This window comes from Brachyistius frenatus, unplaced genomic scaffold (assembly GCF_029030835.1).
Source record: "Brachyistius frenatus isolate BFR_SWC_R1_liver_20210118 unplaced genomic scaffold, ASM2903083v1 Contig_18, whole genome shotgun sequence".
NCBI lineage: Eukaryota > Metazoa > Chordata > Actinopteri > Embiotocidae > Brachyistius > Brachyistius frenatus.
Genome location: NW_027210617.1, coordinates 4,549,791 through 4,570,224, shown reverse-complemented (window position 1 = coordinate 4,570,224; position 20,434 = coordinate 4,549,791). Strand labels below are relative to the sequence as shown.

At 39.0% G+C, this 20,434-nt stretch overlaps 1 protein-coding gene across 1 annotated transcript; it reads left to right on the top strand.

Annotated features, from left to right (window-relative positions):
• Nucleotides 1-11,679: 11,679 nt before the first annotated feature.
• Nucleotides 11,680-20,225, top strand: plin3 (perilipin 3). The gene is made up of 8 exons (XM_069694998.1): nucleotides 11,680-11,769; nucleotides 15,700-15,787; nucleotides 15,955-16,150; nucleotides 16,462-16,544; nucleotides 17,177-17,387; nucleotides 18,361-18,701; nucleotides 19,227-19,445; nucleotides 19,922-20,225. Exons 2-8 carry the CDS (start codon nucleotides 15,719-15,721, stop codon nucleotides 20,051-20,053), a joined length of 1,251 nt encoding a protein of 416 aa, XP_069551099.1. The 5' UTR covers nucleotides 11,680-11,769; nucleotides 15,700-15,718; the 3' UTR covers nucleotides 20,054-20,225.
• Nucleotides 20,226-20,434: the final 209 nt, after the last annotated feature.

Here is a 20,434-nt window from a genome sequence, read left to right as displayed (position 1 = left end):
CAGCACTGCTGTCATCCACAGGAGACTCCTAAAGCCTGTTAGTGCCAAAACCTGAAGCAGAGTTATTCGGCGACTGGAATGGAATTGATTAATGACTAATTGGGTTTAATTGTGAGTCATCCAATCACCCACAACCCGATCAAAGACATACTGTCGTTGTGGCAGAAACTTGCTCATTGTTGATTTAGTGTGGTCTAAATTCAGTGGTGGAAAAACGAGGTCTAAATTCCTCATCTTAGATACTGCTGACGTCAAGTTACACCTGGGGCGCACGCCCAAGAGAGAGCACAGCTCCTGGGTAAATTTTAATCCAAAGAACCATTATACTACAATACAAACAGAAGATTTAGATGATGATGATGATGATGACAGCGATGTTGCAGTCATTTTGCTGATGTTAAAATAAAACCACGAGGCTGGATCAAACCAATTTGTCCATAATAGTGAGCATTTATTGTTCTCATTTCAGGATAATCAGATGGTTATTGTGGAAAGTACCTGAAAAAGGCTGTGCTAACCAGAAAGTCACAAAATGCATTAAAATTAGGCAAAATGAGATGAAATAGTTTAATCATGGGGTTTATTAATAATATGTGGGCAAAGCATCTCAGCTTAATAGTGGATAATAACATAGTAGAAAACATTGATGCCATTATTCAAATCATTCAATCACGGCAAGAAACCTGTAATTTGTTTTTAGTTTTATTATTTGATGTCAAATGATTCAGCCTAAATGTTTGTTTGGGACACACTTAAGTGGAAACGATTAGTTTTAATTACAATTCCTGAAAGTCCTATTCACTGTTACTCCATAAAATAGTTCGAAACTTGAACTTGAAAACACAGTTTCCATTTTTTAGTTTAAGGCCTTCTTGAATTTGCATCTTCTTATTGAGCCTAAATTACCACAACAGAGGAATAATTTAGTCTCATTAAATCTCAATAAGCTTCAAGCCAAACCTAATTGTTCTACAATACAGTTTGGGGTTTGTGTTCGAAACTGACGTGCACTCTGTTTTGTTTTTTGACTGACACTGCTATGGTTCATCCACATAAGTAGGAAGGACAGTGATTTCCAAGTACTCCATGGACAAGCAAATGTGCAGCAGTGAGTGGATAATGGTGGTGCTGAGTTAAAGGAGTTAAAACCTGGACCTGCCATGAAATTGCCAGGAGCTAAAGCCACTTTTAAGCTTAGATTCATGAATAATTAATTGCTGAAATAATGACTTCTACAGGCTTGAAGGTTCATGTGTTCAGCTCACTCTCTTTACCATCCTAATAAATCTACTGTGAGCAGGCTGACAGCCTTCATACAAGCTGCTAATCAGCAGTGGCAAATTAGATGGATCAACCTTTGATTTGGGAGAAATATGCAAAAAGCAATCACTGAGTATAATCTAGCCTGTGGTGCTTTTAGTTTTTAATCCATAAACATCTCTGGATATTTTTACCTAAGGTTCATCATATACAATTATTATAATGTAAAATAATCACTTATTTAATGTTAGCAGTTATTTTGGTTGTTAGATGGTATTTGAAATACATGCCAGAAGGCACCAAAAGGATTTCTCTTGGTCTATTATGACTTTTGTTATACAAATTCAATTTTTCGAAAATCCACTGATGTCCTGTGGAGCTTACAACACTCTTGTCTGATAGTCATATTATTGTAGGACACTGCTTTGCTTGTTGTTTACTTTTTTGTTTTTCCTTATCATCATCTACACAGGCAAAATGTGCCCCATGCAACACTGTAATACTCATTACATTATTCATCCTGCTTGCCTTATCATGCCATGCCGCCTGTGACTTTATAGCTTCCACAATTAAAACTTAAAAAGAAACTTTCCCTTTTCCAGGAGAGACCTGCTGAAAGTCTTTGTACAGGCTGACTGTGGTTACAACAGAGGACATCTCTCTGACAGCAGTATCATTATTCAGGCAAACATAGTCTCACCAACAGTGGAATAATGATGAGTTCCCCTCTCTCACTCGCATTCGGCTCCGCTATTGCTCTCACACCAGCATGTCTCAAGAACCTAAACCTAGATATTCTGTCTTTATTTTATATAACGTGCAGTTAATGCAGCAATAAGGACACAATATCTTTAAATGCCTGGGATGAGTGGGCAAATCAGTTCACACTGTGAATTGCGTGGGGAAAAAATAATCCCCTTTTCAGAAGGATTTAGAGAAAATGCCTGAAGAGTATTCCTGTGTGCACTCCTGAGAGTGTATGTTGTGAGCATGTGTGTTTAGAGCGCGATAACTTTTTATTCCTTTGTCCCTGCACTGTACCGTTACTGCAAAATCATTGTTGGAAAGTATACTCAAACAATATCGTTAAAGGGATACATTGTATTTAGTTTTGCTGAACAGCAGCTACTGTGGTCACAAGCTACAGTTATGTAATGATGGTGCATTTAGTGAACAGTAGCACAAGAGGTGAATAGTTAGCCACCATATGCTACTGGTCACACCAAACAAAGTAAGGTATCAGCAAAATCTAAATAATATTCAACTGAGCAAGGATGCAGTAATTGCTTATTAGACTTAGTTATTAGTGGGAAAATATGTTAGGCTACTTTGTCTTGCAAAAGTACAAAAGCCACTTTTCGTACATTTTTATAGTAGCCTATGTGTACTTTCCATGATTATTGGCATTGTCTGCTTCTTTAGAGCTACCAAGCAGCAACCAACAGTGACGTCACCCATTGGTTTGTGAACGGTCGTTATGAGGCCTCGAGTTCGGACTTTGGCTGGCGCCATCTGGCTAGCTCAGAGCTGTTTGACAAGTGACCATATTTGGACGAGCTGGGGAGGCAGAAAGCGGGGAATCTGACTGGATCTGATTGAAAACCTGAGGACACTATGCCCCGCCCAACTATAATGAAAACCTGACTGCACCACAGCCCTGTCAATCAAACAGACACATTCCCACAAACACAGGTTTTTGAGGCCTAATATTATTAATTAACGATGGGATTATTTTCAGATGGACTGCTAGAAAACTAATAAGAAGGAGTGACTTTAGCTAATAAAACCATAAGAACTTCTGGAAAAAATGTATGGACTTCTTATTTCATGAGAGAAGTTGAATGAGAGTCTATAGAGCCAGAGCCTTTTTAGAGCCAACCCCTAGCGGCCCATGGTGGTATTGCATTTTATGGCACTTCCACAGTGGTCTCATTTTTCAGACCCGGAAGCTACATCCACTTATATACAGTCTCTGATAGCTACATTAATAAAGGAAGTGGTCTATTTTTAACTCACTACATTTACTTGGGTTACATTGAGGAACTTTACTCACTCAAAGGATCTACAATTAATAGTTTTGTATTAGCCAAGACTCACATGACAAGTTCAGTCATCATCAAAAGTGATTATCTGACATTACAGTGTCACTTAGCTCCACAGAGCTTCTTGCCTCATTGTTTTTGTTTTCCTGCTCGCATCCATATTCTTTGGCTCTGTTCCAGTAGCGTTGCTTTCCGTCACAGCAGACAGAGCTACAACAGACGTGAATATTGGACTCACATTTGCCAGAAACAAACCTCCAAATACAAAAAAAACCCACCTTCCAACTACTGCCTAAAATAGCAGTTACACAGGGAAACCTGTCAGAGTATACTAATAAATGCAGGGGGTGGGAAGGACTTCCACTATGACTCTCAGTCATACTGTAGCGACTGCTGACAGTCCTGTTCTATTATTCTAAAATTAAAAAGCTCTCCAAACGTTTTGTTTTTTTTAATCCTTAGATTCGTTTATTATTCTGTTTCCTGCTACTTTGCATAGAAATGATTCAGGACACAGAAACTTTGAGCCGTGTTCAACAAAAGAACTTTTACCGTTTCATCTGCTGTCAAAGTTTGTGTGCCAACAATAAATAAATAAATATCCGTTTTGTTCATTCCTTTTCCTTTCATCCCACTCGGTGTGTCAGAGCAGGCAGGCAGTAGACCTGAGCATGATAAAAAAAAGGGGGAAGTTCTGCCACGAGACAGCGAGAACGCTTAGGGGAAAAAAACTACGACCTTTGATGGGAAATGCACTTTTTAATCTTTTAACAACATGGGGAAAAGGGGAAGGGCAGCACAGTCCCCAAACATCCACCCCCAAACCTTTGGGTGTGTGAGTGTGCATGTGTTAGTAGCGGTAAGAGGGGATGTGTGATGCTAGAGTCAGAAGAACTCTTCAGCGCAAGAGCTTTAGGGTGCAAACTTCTATTCCAGCAGACATACGAATGCAAAATAAAGATGCCTCAGTTTCCTGTGAGACCATTTTCTGTCACACCAAAGTAATCACATGGTTCACTAAACTCTGAACAAAGACACACAGACTGCATGCAGGATTCATGTGATCAGACCCAGTAACTTCACAGGCTCAGGAGTCACTCAGACAACTCAACTACGTGAATGAAGTCCAGCCTTTTAATTTAGTGGTTTCACATTTGTAAATTTAAAATCATGATGAATTCATTACAAAAACTCAAACATTTAAACCACTAAGCAAATCAGTATGAAACAACTTTTGATACAAAGAGAATATTTAATTTGTTTGAATAATAGCTGAAGTTTAAGATGCAGTGAAAGTGAGGGCTATAATTTGTGAATGACTGCCCTAAAAACAGCCTTAACGTGGTGTCACATGTGTGTCATGCTGACAACTCAAGCTTGAATCAGTAAGTTCCATCACCACTTGCTGCTTCGGGTCTCCATGATCTCCAGGGTTGACATTGAAACATGTCATCTGACAGAATCTAATGCAAACTTGAAACAAAATATATTTGACTAGTGTTGTGCAGAAGAAAAATAGCATTGGTTGAATTGCCTGATTGAGGTACTTTTTTTTTTCTCCCTTTTCTCAGTTTCATAACAGCATTTACAGTGGGTAACTGTACTGAATAAAAACACAGAAAATGACCTTGATAGCGGTGCAAGACTCATACAAAACATCAAAGCAGTGAGCTCAGTTCTAAATTGTTCCTCTTCTCAGCACGACATGTCACCGTGAAGCAAAAAGGTTTGAATAACAAACCTTTGTTTAGAGCAACAATACGTTTTCTCTCATCAGTGAAGGATGTTTGCTCAAATTATGAATCCATGCAAAACAAGTAAACTCAATTTTAAATTTACTCATGTTTATCCATCTTACTTCATTTTTGCAGAGATCTGCATTGAGTCCAATAATAGTTGTAATTAAAATTCATGTGATTACATATACGTTTTTAATAGACCAAATATGTAATAATTTACAATCAGTGTGTAAATAGACTTGATCATCTTGTTGTAAATTAGATGCAACTAATCTAGAGGACTTTATTATTACAGTGAGGAACTGCAGAGACAGCCATCAATCTGTCATTATGAATGAAGTGCTGAGATGACAAGCTAGAGAAAGTAAGATGGGGTATGAAGGCAGAGAGAGGAAAACCGGCAAGCACATTTCACCGGGAAGAAATTTGTAGAACGTAATATTGAAGAAAATGATGGAAAAGGATAAAAGAAATGGAAAACACTTACAGTAAGGGAATTGGATCAATACTAAAACATGTTTTTTAGACTCAGAGAGAGAAAAAGACAAGCTTGGAGAAGCGGTGTGTGGTGGAATCAGGCACTTTGCCTCACCTCTCAAGCCACCACAGATAGCAACACATCAGGCTTTTTGTTTGGGGAAGGGTCACAGTAATGTAGCACTGCAGCCAAAATTCATACAATCACAACACTAAAGAAGCATACATATTTCAGGGCCAGATGGCTCTTTCCACGTCTCATCTCCACCTCCGCTGTGGCAGCTGACCCGTTGTCAGGGCTCTGGGGTGAAACAGGCTCTCCAAAATAAACAGGGGAGACATTGAAAAATAGAAAGACAGCCATGGGTATTCAAAAAGCAGCCGTCTCAGTGTGAGGAAATTGTTAATTCTCTGTGGAAGCAAAGTTGAGACCTGTTGGCCATGGCAAGACACCGCTCTCTTTTTTTTGTTGCTTTTCATTTTGTATTTTGCATGCAGTGACCTGGCATTTCCCATGTTCACCAACTGTGGCTACAAATCTTTTAGATTATGTGTTTTAAGGTCTGCCAGAGGTTTCCCACAAATCACTTTTCCAATATCCTTTAAGCTGACGGCACAACAGTCATAAAACGTCTGTAGCCAGTTAAGTTGTCCTCGCAGGGCAATTTTACTCAAAAGATTAAAGACTGTTACTCTTGCAAAAAGTTGAATGTATAAAATTAACGACTTTTATGAGCATTCATTTTGAGCTTCCACTTTATAACGGACATACTTTATGTTAATGTTCACTTGTCATACATTCTGATGCGTATAATTAGTTAAGTTTGTATATTTTGCATTAGAGTATGAACAGATAAACCTAAGACCTAAAGGGTGGAGCAAAATAATTATAAACGTCTAATACGATCAGATACTTAATTCTCTGCAATGCACTGATAATGGCCTTATGTATATTGTTCTGTAATTATAGCATGTGTCCATATTAGTTTTGGTTTAAAAGCAACAGTTGGACATTTTAGGGGAATACACTTCCTCATTTTCTTGCTGAGAGTTAAATGAGTAGATTTAGGCCATTGTAAAGTATGTACAGTAATGTAACTGGAGCTTGCTAGCTTAGCTTAGCATCAACACTGGAAACAGGAAGCCTGTATGGCTCTGTCATTTAAAGCTTGTTTCCTTAATCTGTACAAAAAGTGTAAAACTAACAATTTTCTTTTTAGGTGGTTATATGACAACTATTTCTAGGCCAGGACTATTTTCTGGAGTCCCCTCGGGTTCGCCAGTTGTTGTTATTAGTTTGATTGCTGTATGGAATAAACAAAACAAGATGGCACGTTAACTATCAAGCTTAAAAAGTTCTGGTGGGAGGCTTTTCTTTGTCAAAGCCAGCTGTTTCCCTCCATCTTTGTGCTGAGCTGAACTAATTGCTTTTTCTTCTTTTAATGGCATTAGATTATATGAATGCCAAGCTAATTGCATTAAATCCAGCAACATATTTACAATACAGACATGAGGGTTTTATAAATTTTCTCATTGAACTCTCAGAAAGAAAGCAAAAAAAGTTTTAAGTTAGTGCTGGAGTGCAGTTTCAGGTCATGATACTCTGATCAATATATCCTTTCAGAAATAATGTTAATAATAAATATTGTGCTTACCAGAATGTGACTCAAGGTCAACCTCCTGTCTCTTTATTATTTTAACATGGAAAAGGTCTCACACTAAACATTTGCATTATCCTGGCCTTGGTTATGCCTTATTAATATGCTATTGGGCAGAATGTAGTAAGGGCAAAGGTTCGTATCAACTTTCAACCTGCAGATGATTTGTTTCTGTGTTGTATGTCACTGATACCTTGTGTTGCAAGCCTCCGGAAATTATTTGCAGGATGTTGGAAATAAGATTCCCATCTATTGTTTAGTACAGATGAAACCAAGCGGAGCTGGTCAGCTATTAATGGACGGAGGATAATTTCTACGGTTTTGAGGTTGCTGACGATGAAGAGCAGAAGGTGAAACTGAAGGGAAAAATAAAGGTTGAGTCAAAGAAGTGTTTGTGTTATGATCTCCTGCCAGTAAACCTGGGACCTGTGGTTTAATAGTAAACATGAAACAGAGCAAATGGATTGCATTACACTATAATGATACTGCTCCTTTCATTGCATACCACATCCTTGCAAAAGTGCTTTTTGATGGTGATGGATGTCTCACTGAAACAATTAATCGTCCATCCATAATGCTTAAGACCTAAAATGCACCTGGGATTTGAACATCTTAAAGCTTTTATGGTTATCCACACAGCATTGTTTGCTCAATGTGCTGTGGGTTTTGATGGTTTTTTTCAGTTAGTTACAGGGCATGAACAATTATAGTGGGTATTCAATATATGCAAATCTGTGCTTTTATATAGCGTTGCATTGTACAGTATTTGTAACTTAGCACTATTAATTAGTTGTGTTTGCTGCTATAGCCAAGTAGGCATTGTTATTTAATCTCACAACAAAAGGGCAAACAATATCACATAGATAAATCAATATAAATAAGAATTTTAGGCTTTGGTCAAATTGCCAATTTATTGCTTTAATTTTGAACGGTAGGACTTTAGGAGAAAGAAAGAGAGAGGGGTGGCAAGAGGGACAGCGTAGTGATCATTTTACTCTGAGGGATGAGTGATTTTCCTGTTATCTACTAATCTTCCATTACTCAATATCCAGAACAATTTTGGCTTCAATCAACTGATCCAGTGAAGCAGAGTTAAGAGTTAAGCAGGAACAGATGAGAGCCTTCGGGGCACATGTTGCCAACTCTCATGCAGGGGAGTGTGCTGGCACTGGAGTGCAGGGATGTGGATGTGTTTTACTTAAAGGCACGCGATGCAGAGGTTACGATGTCACTCACGAACATTTCAAACAAAGTAAGAGAAAGGATCACACAACTGAAGTCAAGACAACACACGGGTTTTCCACCTCTTGCTGTTTTCAGTCACTTTGATGGTGACCTGTCGTTATAACTTGAACTGATACCGATGCCACAAGGATAATGAACCTGACCAAAACAAAGTTACAACAGTTCTCATTCAATGAATGTCTGATGGGAACATTAAAGGTAATCAGTTTCGTTTCTCTGGAGCCCAGTGGAGGCGTTTGGGAAAATACAAAGGGACACATAATGAAAACTGTAATAGCTTGAATAATGAAAATCCTCCTTAAATGAAAAGGCCACGTTAATAGAGTTATTGTGATAGACAGCATCGCGCAGAGGAAGTGACTGTACTAGCTTTACAACGGTAAAGTAGACGGTATTGGGTGAATTCCACCATAAGTAAAATAGTTATGTGAAAATCACATCCCAGACTGTTCATTAAATGAATGCACGTGTTGTTACAGTCTGTCCTCATTTACCAGCCCCGACCCCATTTTCTCAGCAGATTTTAAAAAAAATATTCTATTCTTTAATATTTAATGCAAAATGGGATTTCTACTTTAGAGTTTTAGTGCTTCTGCAGAAAGAAAATCTTTAAGATGTAAACGTGAACGTGTCTGCGTGGGTGAGGCCGAAAAAAAAAAAAAGTTATCTTAATGGGTAAACACTGCCCTCTCAGGGTTTACCGCATTAACTGCAGTGAACATGGCTGCCTGACTTTTAGCACCGCTCTGTCATCTGCCTGTATACAACATACACAGCAGGGAGAGGCCCACACTGGCATTAGACATCACATATGATTTACCAGTAACAGTTATTTAATTATCAATAATTATTATGATAGCTGTAAGCAAACATAACAACATGCTTAAGTGTCTATGAATGTCTTCTTCAATAACTACAACTTCTCCACATTCAGAACTGGTCTATAAAAAGTTACCAAATCATCAATAATACTCTTAATATAGCTTTAAACATGATAATGTACACAAACAATTCTATTTAAATTTACTAAACATAAATACATATGTATAAATCCTTCACGTGGGGCCACTTTATTAACCAGATCAGCAAAAGTTTGACATGAAAGTCCACTTACTAGATTTTTTTTCTGGAGCGTTCCTGCACCATCTTGCTGAACCTTGTTTCCTCCATCAGTGGATGGGGTTTGCACACTGTCATGGAGAGTGAAAATAGAATAAATAAACTGCCTACTTTGTGTTTGATATCCACATAACAAAAGCCACAGGGACATATTTCAGATGATTGCAGCTGTTATATAACATGTCAATCATCCATTGTTGGTTTCTACATTCTTCACGAGTAGGGTGCTAACAAAAACAACACTTACTGGACATTTTTGAGAGCTTTCAGCTAAATCTTGCGACCTTAAGGAGGGATCAGAGAGATGGTTTAGCTCCAAGCGTAGGCACCAAGTTTATTAATTCAAGCATTTCTAAATCAGCAGTGATCCGGCTGACGAGGCGCGTTTCTGTTTGAATTCACCAGCTGCTGGCAGGATGCTCCTTCGGTTGTGCGATGGCAATCCCCTTTTATTGTTTCCAAAGTGTAGACATGTCCAGTGCGCTGGTTCCAGTACTAAATCAACACACGTTGATCAGCGCCACTACGATCAAACTTTAGCGCCACAGCGGTCAAACACCTGACAACAATAGTGATCTTCCTACTTGCACACCTGAACTCCAGACATAAGTACAGCGACCCCCAATGTACACTCAGTGAATAACAACTCAATTCTGGTCAATCCAGCAACGACCTGACTCCAACATTTCCGAAAATTAGGACAGCTGTTGCTGATACATAAGGGGAATGCTGTAAAAAGATCAAATCAAAGTATTTCTAGTGGCAATTTTTACTGTCTGACTCTGTCTTGATTCAAAGAAATGGCAGCTAAGGAGAGCTGTCTGGAAGGTTTAGGGGTAGTGGTGCTTTATTTTTTACTGTGCTGCGTTGTTTCACAAACAGGGTCTACATGAAAGAGTTGTCAGAAAAAAAAATCTTATCCCACCAGAGACTTCATCACAGAGATCAACCTCTTAAATCTGAAAAGGCAACATCTGCATTTTTTGCAGCACTTTTTTTTTCCTTGTTTTGGAAACAAATGCTGTGAACAGATGAAGTTCAAATTTATGGAAAGATCATTTCAACTGAAAAGATGCTGTCCCCACAACGGGATGATCCGAAATCAAAATCCACCATGAACCCCATCAAGAAACAAAAGCTAATGATTACATAATAAATTCATCCATCTTCACATGCAGTGTATGATTCAATCACATTATGACTAGGTTTGTTATCAGAGCCTGACAATTCAAAATGAATATAGGCTGTATCAAATAGGGACTAACCAGCAGATCTGCTGGTCATCGACTAACCCTAACCCTATTGAAAAAGTATTTTTGGATTATTACTTTTTCCCATAAAAAGGTTTCAAATAAATTACCACAAATCAATCTATCCACTCTATAGGAAATTTGTTTGGTTTGATAAGAATTTTCAAAGTCGTATTGTAAATATTCCTCTATTGGACCTTACCTTGCTGTTGAAATAAACGTCTTCTTTCATCTCTATAAGAAGAACCAGGAGGAATAACTTGTTTCCACCACTGCACCAAAAACTAAACATGTTTTCTAATTTATTTAAATCTTTATTTTTACAAAGATTTTCCAATTAAACAAATACTTAAAGTCACATTACAGTACCAGTTTGATTGACAGATCACAATATGTTTATTGTAAAAACAAAATAGATTTTTCACAATCAAACTAATTCACAAAATATATTGATAAATAAAGTCCTCATTTCTCAAAAGAAAAAAGCTTAGTTGTTACATTCAGTAACAATACTTTCAAATGAAATCTAGCTACTTGCTTGTAAGTATACGTTTTGTAGGAGGCTGGTCTTTTAGAGATTTAAATGTGCAAAATATAGGCCACTTGTATTTCATACTTGCAGAATTTATTTTTAAAAAGTAAATGTATTGCTATCTGAAATCAAATAAACTTGCTCGAACAGGTTCATGCAACCATCAGTAATGAGAACATCAAAGATCAGGTTAATTTTGTATGACTTCAGATTTTAATGTGGATATCGGCTATTTATATTGAGCCATGCAGCAGCAATAGCCTGCAGTGACTTTCGCTTCCACGCTGTGATTTAATTGGTCGAAAGTTCATAAAACAATCCCACACTCCGCCTCTTCTTCTCCTATTAAAGTCCAGCTCAGTAATCGGTCAGGAAGAGAGTCTTGAGGCGGTTCAGGGTTCATTGCGCAGCAGTATCCCCGCAGGACAGAGGACCAACAGGCTGTCGGTAAGGTCAATGGTTGATTTGACAACTCTGTTTTTGATTTTAAAGCCACTTCTCGAAGACGTGTTGCTTCGCTAACGGTAGCTACTTAGCTCATAAGTTAGTTAAGCGTTACATCCCTTTGAAAACTGCAGAATCAAATGAATTTGTTTTACTTGTTTCTGTCGAAGGGCGCTGAATCTGACCAGAAGTTATGATGAGTACGAGGGAACCGATTGTAAAAGGGTTGTTGTTGTTCTCTTCAGTAACTAGTTTGTGATTTGGGGTAAAGTTCACCAGCCATAAAGTGGAAGAAATGACTGTGCCTGAGCTCTACTGAGAGTTGTATGCTAAAAAAAAAAAAAAAAAAGCAGCTGAAAGGAGGCTGGAAATCATCATTCCTGCTCTGAGTGCCTTTGCTTAAAGTAATATTGCGCCAGGCAGTGATTTCCAGACTTTCTAAACTTGTGACCCTTTTAAAATTGACGCCATCTCGCTCTTCTTGAGACCTTTCAGTTCAAGTTGTGGCCCAACAGTGTGGACTTTTGAGTAGTTCAGCAAATGAGGGATTTTATTTCCCCTCTGAGATGTTTTATTTGAGAGATATTAGTGGAGAATCATAAAAGTATTTCGCAAGAGAAAATGTAGTGATATGAGCTTGTAGAGCAGATTTAATTTTCTCTTCCTCGCCCTTTAATCATCCAGATTTATGGTGGGACCACTGACTAAATGCTTTTCAGCCCATGCAAAATGATCTTGCTGATGTGGATAAAATATACCAGGGGTATCCAACCAGCAGACCCTGTAGATGAAGGTGCTCTCGGATAATAATAAAAAAATAAAAATAAAAAATAAAATGCTGGAGCCCTTTTAATATAATCACTCTTTTAGATAAAACTAACTTCAGCTTTTAGGAACATAGTCTTACCCTTAATTTACTCAGGATTTATCTGGGGTGGGGGGGGGGGGGTATCTCCACACCCACAATGCGATATTATCACAATACAATAATATTTTTTAAATGTTGAGTATAACAATAACATGTATGGTGATTTATTACCTTATTTCAACTGCCAGCTATGTCCCTAAAGGAAAATGTGTTTTATCTAATGAAATATATGAATATGTGATTGATATGGATAATCAAGCAGACCGACAGACCAACATGTTCATCAATGTTGCATGCACTCGACAAATGTGTTTATTTATTTAAAATTATTCCGTATTTGGCATCTTTTCTCTGTATATCAGATCAGGGATCTGAGATCAAAGATCAGATCTTTTTTTAGTTTTAGCTAGTTCAGCTGTCTCGGTAGTTTCCTGATGATGCATCAGTGTTAACACCAAAGGTTGGTTTTGCGCCGCTGCCTTCGTCTTAACTCTGAACGTTATCGTGGGTTCTTATCACGCTTGAATTCAGGGGGCATAGTGTTAGGCGTTGCTTTGTCATGAAGTCAGTGACGATCTCAACATCTGCCACTCGGAAAGAAAAAAAAAAGTTGCTCAACCAAGCTGTTGCAACATTATGCAAGTCGCAATTGCACAGATCCCAGACAGATTGTCTGAAACACCAAAGCTCATGAAAACATCAGAGAAAGTGTTTTACATCTAAAAATGTGCGAAATGTTGAAACGGCAGGCAGCTCTATAGAAATGTCCATCCATGGCTGATGCTGCTTGACTCCTTTATACAGTATCTCTCTGTCAGCAGCTCCTCCTGTCAGATGGATGGATGGATTCTAATCTACCTGAGCGTTCACTTCAGGCTGGCAACAGGTTACAGCTGGTCGGCTGCACTCCTCGTGCTACTGTAGCGTGTTTTCTCCAGCAGTACGATCACGGGGGTCACATCCCTCTTTGACTCGTCTGTCGAACACATCAGGTCAAACGGGTTCAACGGTTGCTAACAGTGTTCCAGTTAAGACGGGTGGAGTCCATTAACGTGTTTGTATGCCATCTGGTAGAGCACAAACAGATGCCATCCACATGTTGTGAGCACCATGGTGAAAAGGAAAAGATCTCACCGCATTGGGCTCTTTCCAACCACCTAACGTGCCTCGTTCCTTCCCTCACTTGCTGTCTTCATTTGTCATGTCTTAAATGAAGGATGCAAGACGGAGATGAGACGAATAAGGACCGTAACTACCAAACTGAACATCCTCACTTACTCCAATATGACTTAAGAGATGAGCTGTGGGTGTTTTGGCAATATACACAATCAGCTATGACAAATTTACCTGATTTCCAAGGTTTTTACGATACTGTTTGTTATCCCTTTAACATATCTGCTTGTATTTGACAACTACAGCTAATGTTGCAATCATATTCTGCTTATGAAATTGGATGTAGTCTGAAAAGTGAAGAAAAATTGACATGTTTTAATGTGCGATATCACTGAGGGCCACTAGGTGCTGGCTCCGAAAACTGTCAGAAAGCTATGTTTGGGGGCGTGTCTGGTTTGGTTGACATGCCTGGTGGGCAGTTAGGTTTCCAGTATAGGTGGGCAAGCATAGTGTTCTCAGGTTATCAGTCAGCCGCACCACTCGCTCATCCCAAGCTCGTCCAAATATGGCCACTTCTGGCTCCAAAAAAAACAAGATGTGAAAGCAACATTGTAATTGAGTAAAATTTTTGCATCAATGTAATGAAGTCTCTTTATTTGTGAGGAACTAAATTCATTGTAGTTGTCAAAGACATCGAGTTATTTTATCTACGAGTACATTTTCCATCAATGTCAATATATTGGGGCATCCAGGTGTCCTGGAGGTTAAGGTGTATACGGCATAACTCAAACTGGAGTGAAGGGGACAAAGGGGACTTTTGTAGCATGTTTGATCTTATTTATCCAATATTTCGCTGTATGAATGAAAACGTAGAGCCACTTTTCACCCGAGTAAGTCATTTGGTCTCGTTTTCATTTAAAGCAATATTTTACATTGAGTAGCAGCGCAGTGTGGCTCAATGTTTCACTTTAGACGAATGGTATCAGAGGTCTAGTTTGCCTGCATGCCTTCAAGAGAGCTTGTGAACAATCAGTCTCCAGCATTAGTGGCCGGCGGGTCCATAGTTCTGCTCATTATTCACGGTTTTCCACGGACTCTTTTATTAGAAATTGGACCGACTTTTGTAGCCACAGAATATTTCCACAAGATTTATATTCTCTGTTTTAATTTTGTCTTCCAGTCGTATTTAGTGAGTTTTTAATATAAGAGCAAGAAAAGCATTACCCTGATGATCCAGTACTGTTTCAAGGTGCTGCACTCGTATTTAAAGCTGAGGGGTGGAACTAAATTGATGAATAAGGCCTGGGCTGATTCTCTGTTTTACCTTCTTGTACAATGTGGCGCTCATATTTTATCAAGACGGTTGTAAGCTCTTTATTTTTAAGAACTTGAAAGCAGAAATTCATTTTGTGAGTTTTTCTATGAAGTTTCTGCCAAGACTGATAGAATTATGAAACGAATCTGTCAGTCTAGAATAAAATGGCTTTCAGTTTTTCTTGACGCATAGATACTCGTGAAACAAACTGAAGTCAAATCTCTAAGTCAAAGTCATACTTATGTTTTTAAATATTTAACTCTATTGATTTATTTTACTGGTCTCACAGATTCCTCCTTCATGAACAGCATAGTTTTAAAAATGCAAAAATTTAGTTGTGTGATGTCTACAAGAAAAAAAGCTATATTTCAAATAAATCGGTATCAAATGTTTGACTTTTAACTCTGACATAGTGTAGAGACTTGACTTGTTTGTTTGGCTGTACCACTTCAATTGCATCATGGTGTTGACAAATGAATATAATATGGTTGAGTTTCCTTTCTATGCACATTAAAGCATCTGACGGGAGAGCAAGATAAAGTACATCAGCCACTTAAACACAAAATACAAGAGCGGACGATGTATTTCATCATGCACACAAAGCAATCTGTGTTTCTGACACTATATTCTGTCATAGATTGAATCCAGCAGTCATAATGGCAGACAGCGGGAAGACTAATGAGACTGGAGCTGCAGCAGCAGAACAAGCTAATGGAGACCAGCAGGTGAGGAGCACTGTGACCCAAAATGATACCTCATACAAAACTGAAACGAATTATGAACTCATTTGACACTTGGAATTTTACCATTTTGATAAGCTGCTGTGGGAAATTAATCATTATCCCTAAATGAATGACGCTCTTTGACGGTAACGGTCGCATTTTTGTCCTAGACTGTGGTTTCACGAGTCAGCAACTTGCCCCTGGTCAGTTCGGCCTGCGAGGTGGTTTCCAGTGCCTACACCAGCACCAAAGAGAACTTGCCCCTGCTGAAGGGAGTGATGGATGCAGCTGAGAGCGGGGTCCGAACCCTGGGAGCAGCTGCCACCACAGGGTCCAAACCACTGTTGGACATTATAGAACCACAGCGTAGGTTCTTCCCTCTCAAAGACGGCTCACAAATTTACTCCATTTAAAAGAATATTGCAAGGTTGTTGCACATTAAAGCTGTGAAATTGATGTCCGGGCCACTTGCTACCTCAGGGCTAGAATACAATATTGAACAAGATTTCCAGATCCTTTACAAGATGTGTAATTTGAATCTTTAAGTTGTTACTGTGAAAAAGAAACAAGTGGTATTACTTCGCCTTGAGTTACCAGAGGATTTTTTTTTTCATGTTTACATTTATTATTTCTTTCTCTTAAATGAGAACTGAATTTCTGTTGTGTGCTTTTTGCAGTTGCCACAATAAATGACTATGCCTTAAAAGGACTGGACAAGATGGAAGAAACGCTGCCTATTCTTCACCAACCAGCAGACAAGGTCAGACAGAACACTCCTAATTTAATGCGACATAAAAGAAACATTTTAAACCCTCTTTGCTCTCTTTCTGCTCACCTTTTTAACTCCGTGTTTGGATTGATTAATTATGTCATTGACCTTTATCCCACTAGCTATTTGCCCCTGTTGATGTGTAACTTTCACCTTCATGTATAACGACCTTTTATAACGATTCCAATCATTAACCAGCCTTAAATCAGTTGTACTACACTGCAGGTAACCATAGCAACAATGTTACCACTTATCAACATGTGAGCAGTTACTGTTACCCTTTTTTTGTTTGTTTTAAGTAACCAAGCAATGGGTTAAACTGACTGCAAAGAAATGTTAATAATTTGACCTCAGTTTCTCTTTTTCTTCCTTCATATACTGTTTGCAGTCCTGGTATTATGTTTAATACACTCTGTGTGGTCATTTAAAAAAAGATAACAATGGACATAACGGAGAAAACATTGCTCCCGAGCCTCCACCTTGATCTTGTTTCCCTCATACTGGTGCGCCCCACTTTGTCTCATGTCATTTCTGTCAACAGAATAACAGCCCTGTGAAAATTACATAAAAGCCCAACCATTACTCTCCGATCATGGTACATTATCTCTTCTTTACTCCCTCAGGTGGTGTCAGACACAGTAGGTACGGTGTACCAGTCGATGTGGGAGGCTGTAATGGGTAGTGTCGAGCTGACCCGGGCAGCAGTCAGCGGAGGGATCAGCACCGTCATGGGCACCAGGATGGGCCAGATGGTCAGCAGTGGGATGGGCCTGGCTCTCAGCCAATCTGAAGACTGGGTTGACCAGAACCTGCCGCTCACTGAGAGGGAGCTGGGTCAGTAGCTGTACTAAATGTGGAAAACCTAATCGGTCCATGAAAGCGAGGGGATGTAATAAACCCATATGTCTGCTGATGCTGAGGTGCAGACAGCGGTGTTCTGACAGCTGGATCAAATGAAGATGAAACAAGATTCAATAAAGCTGCCAAAAAACATGATCAGGAAGGTAAAACAAGGTAATCTGGCAAAGATGGGGTTGGTCATGATAAAAGCAGCAATTCTACCACAGACACTGAAGTTGAACACATGAATGGCTGATGCTATTCATAGAGAGGGAGGCATGATATGCCAATGAACTTCCCTTCTGTTAACTTGGCCTGTGAAGCACCTACAATTTCCAACACTCACAGCTTTGACACCTGCTCCTGTGATGTCATGTTATCGTGACAACCTGCCATCCTCCAGTATAGCGGTAATGCTCAAGAGGTCTTCCTCTTTCATTGTGGATATATAAACTATGCAGTTGTAATTGTGGTAAAGTACTGGTAATGGTAATACTCTGTCACTGTTTCTTTGTTAAAAGGCACTTTGGTGGTTATTACTGAACAAATCAATGGTATTCCATCCCTTAACATCCACAGACTGATGACTGAAAGGAATGAAGTGGCCCTCAACTCTTTGTCTCTCCTGAGTAGATGAGTCAAGTTGCCAAACTTGGAACAGATGCACCAGTTAGCACAGTGGGAGGGAATAATTTGTTTCCACCCGCCAGGCATAACATGGCCATCAACCCATGTAGTAAACATGTCACATTTATTGAATTTGTTTTTGTGAATTTCTTCAGATAAAAGCAAAAACTAAAGATCAAAAACGGGCGATATATTTTTTTTTCTTTTCCAAGAGTTTGCAAAATAGTGTATCATACACGACTATAATGATGGCTTTGTGCTCACAGCTAGATATTTGAAAGCCAACTTCATAGAACGTGTGATTTGAGTATTCATCAGATTGACACTTTTTCTTTTCCAGCTGCTTTGGCTGAACCTGCCAACTTTGAGGTGACCACCCCTTCGGCCAGCCCCAGCTACTTTGTTCGTTTGGGGAAACTCTCCGCCAAGGTACAGGGGCGTGCTCTACAGCAATCCCTGGACCGTGCACAGCATGCCAGGGATGCCACCTACACTGCAGTGGCTCAGATTACCAGCACCCTGGACCTGCTAGAGAGCACCCGTACCCGTCTGGGTACAGCAAGTAACCAGATCGGAGGAGCCTCAGAGCAGCTACAGCAGCGCTGGACAGAGTGGAAGCAGAAGCAGGAAGGAGCTGGACAGGCTGAGTATGAGCCAGATGGAGCCAAAGATGAATCAGAGGTCAGGACTGAAGCATTTGGTGATTTTAATAAATGATTGTGAGACAGATTGTTTTTACATCTTGCATGGTTTACATTTTATATACTTTATATGTACAGCATTTTTACTCCAAAGTAATTTGGGATACTGCTTGAATAAGAAAAAAAACTCATTCAGAACATGAACATTTCAGAGGAGAGAACAGAACATTACATGCAGGATAGCAGTGATATAACATGGGGTATTCAGGACTTGGATAGAGAAATATGTTCTCAGATCCCTACCTTGACTTTAACATTTGATTAGAGTCTTTTAATCACATTATTTCTTTGTATTTATTGTTTATTTTAATGTTTTTAAGTGTTTAGAATGGACTTTATTATTAGCTTGTCTGTTAGCTGTCTGTACTTTGAATTGCACAAATCTTTAAAAAAAAAAAAAAAAAAAGGTGCCATACACATACATTTCTTTTTAGATATGTCTCGGGAGTAAAATGTAAAGGTGTGGGCATACAATGTTTGAAATGTCTCATGGTGGTGTTTACAGCAGCTGGAATGGCGGGTCCTCTCTATGGTGCGTGATCTGAGTGTCCAGCTACGGTCAGCGTGCTCCAGTGTGGTTTCAAGTGCTCAGGGTCTCCCAGGTGCGGTCCAGGACCAGCTTACCAGTGCACGGCAATCCGCTGAAGAACTGCACTCCTCTTTGGGAAACACTAGCACCATCACACCCCTCCTTCTGGAGCGGAGCCGTCACCACCTGAACCAAGTACTAATGGCACTACACTGTCTTTACTGCTGTGTTTTATTTTGCTATGTCAGCTTCGCTAAATATAGTTCAGCGCTTGGATTTTCATTTTCAATGCAATCACTCAACACGCAGTCTTATTGCAGATTAATTAAATGGAAACCCCTCCTCACTTCCATGCATTCTCAAGGGTATATGCTTTTCCCATGTGCTTTTATGACATTATACAGTCAAGCTTATGTTGTATTTAGTCATGCACACATGTAACCTCACTATTTAATATTTTTTTTTACTGCTATTTTATTGCTTTCTATTATTATCTTATTGCTTCCTGTATGCTGCTGTAGCGAAAAAAAAATTCCCCTCGGGGATTAATAAAGTAACTACCTAACCTAACCTATTTCTAACCCATAATGAAGCTGAGCATCTTTTTGGAATTTGTTTTGAAAATGGATATGGTAAAAGTTAAACGTAATACTGCTATGTACCTCTCCCAGGTTAAGCAGTCTCTGGATGGTATCCTGGAGTATCTACAACACAACACGCCACTCAACTGGCTGGTGGGACCTTTTGCTGCTCTGAAGCTTGAGGGAGATGTGGAAATGACTCCGGCTGCCCGGAACAACTAGAGCTGATGACTTGTGGTGTATCAACGAGATTATATGCTGTGGTGACATAAGACTGTTGTTTACTGTAATGACAAGACTATTAAAAAAAATTAAAAAAAAATGCTCTGGTTTTTTTCTATAATTAAAGATGCCTTAACATTCGTGTTTTCGTCATCACACTCACACTAAATTTTAACTTGTTAAAATGAATCAAATTCAGTTATAACTGAAAACATGTGCCTTGACAGAATTTATACATTTGTGCACTTTATTATTTATGCAGGAAAATCCAAGTATATTTCCTTTTTTTTTTTCTTTTTTTTTTTAACATGATGCCATATATCTGTGAAATCTTTGAGTTTTGTTTGTAAAGAATCCCCAAAACCAAGCCGATTTTTTTTT

Bases quoted from the DNA above. Each gene is read 5' to 3' on its own strand.
- plin3 (XM_069694998.1), top strand. From the start codon at position 15,719: ATGGCAGACAGCGGGAAGACTAATGAGACTGGAGCTGCAGCAGCAGAA. The intron at 15,788-15,954 runs GTGAGGAGCACT...TTTTTGTCCTAG, and splicing joins AAGCTAATGGAGACCAGCAG to ACTGTGGTTTCACGAGTCAG. The intron at 19,446-19,921 runs GTACTAATGGCA...TACCTCTCCCAG, and splicing joins GCCGTCACCACCTGAACCAA to GTTAAGCAGTCTCTGGATGG.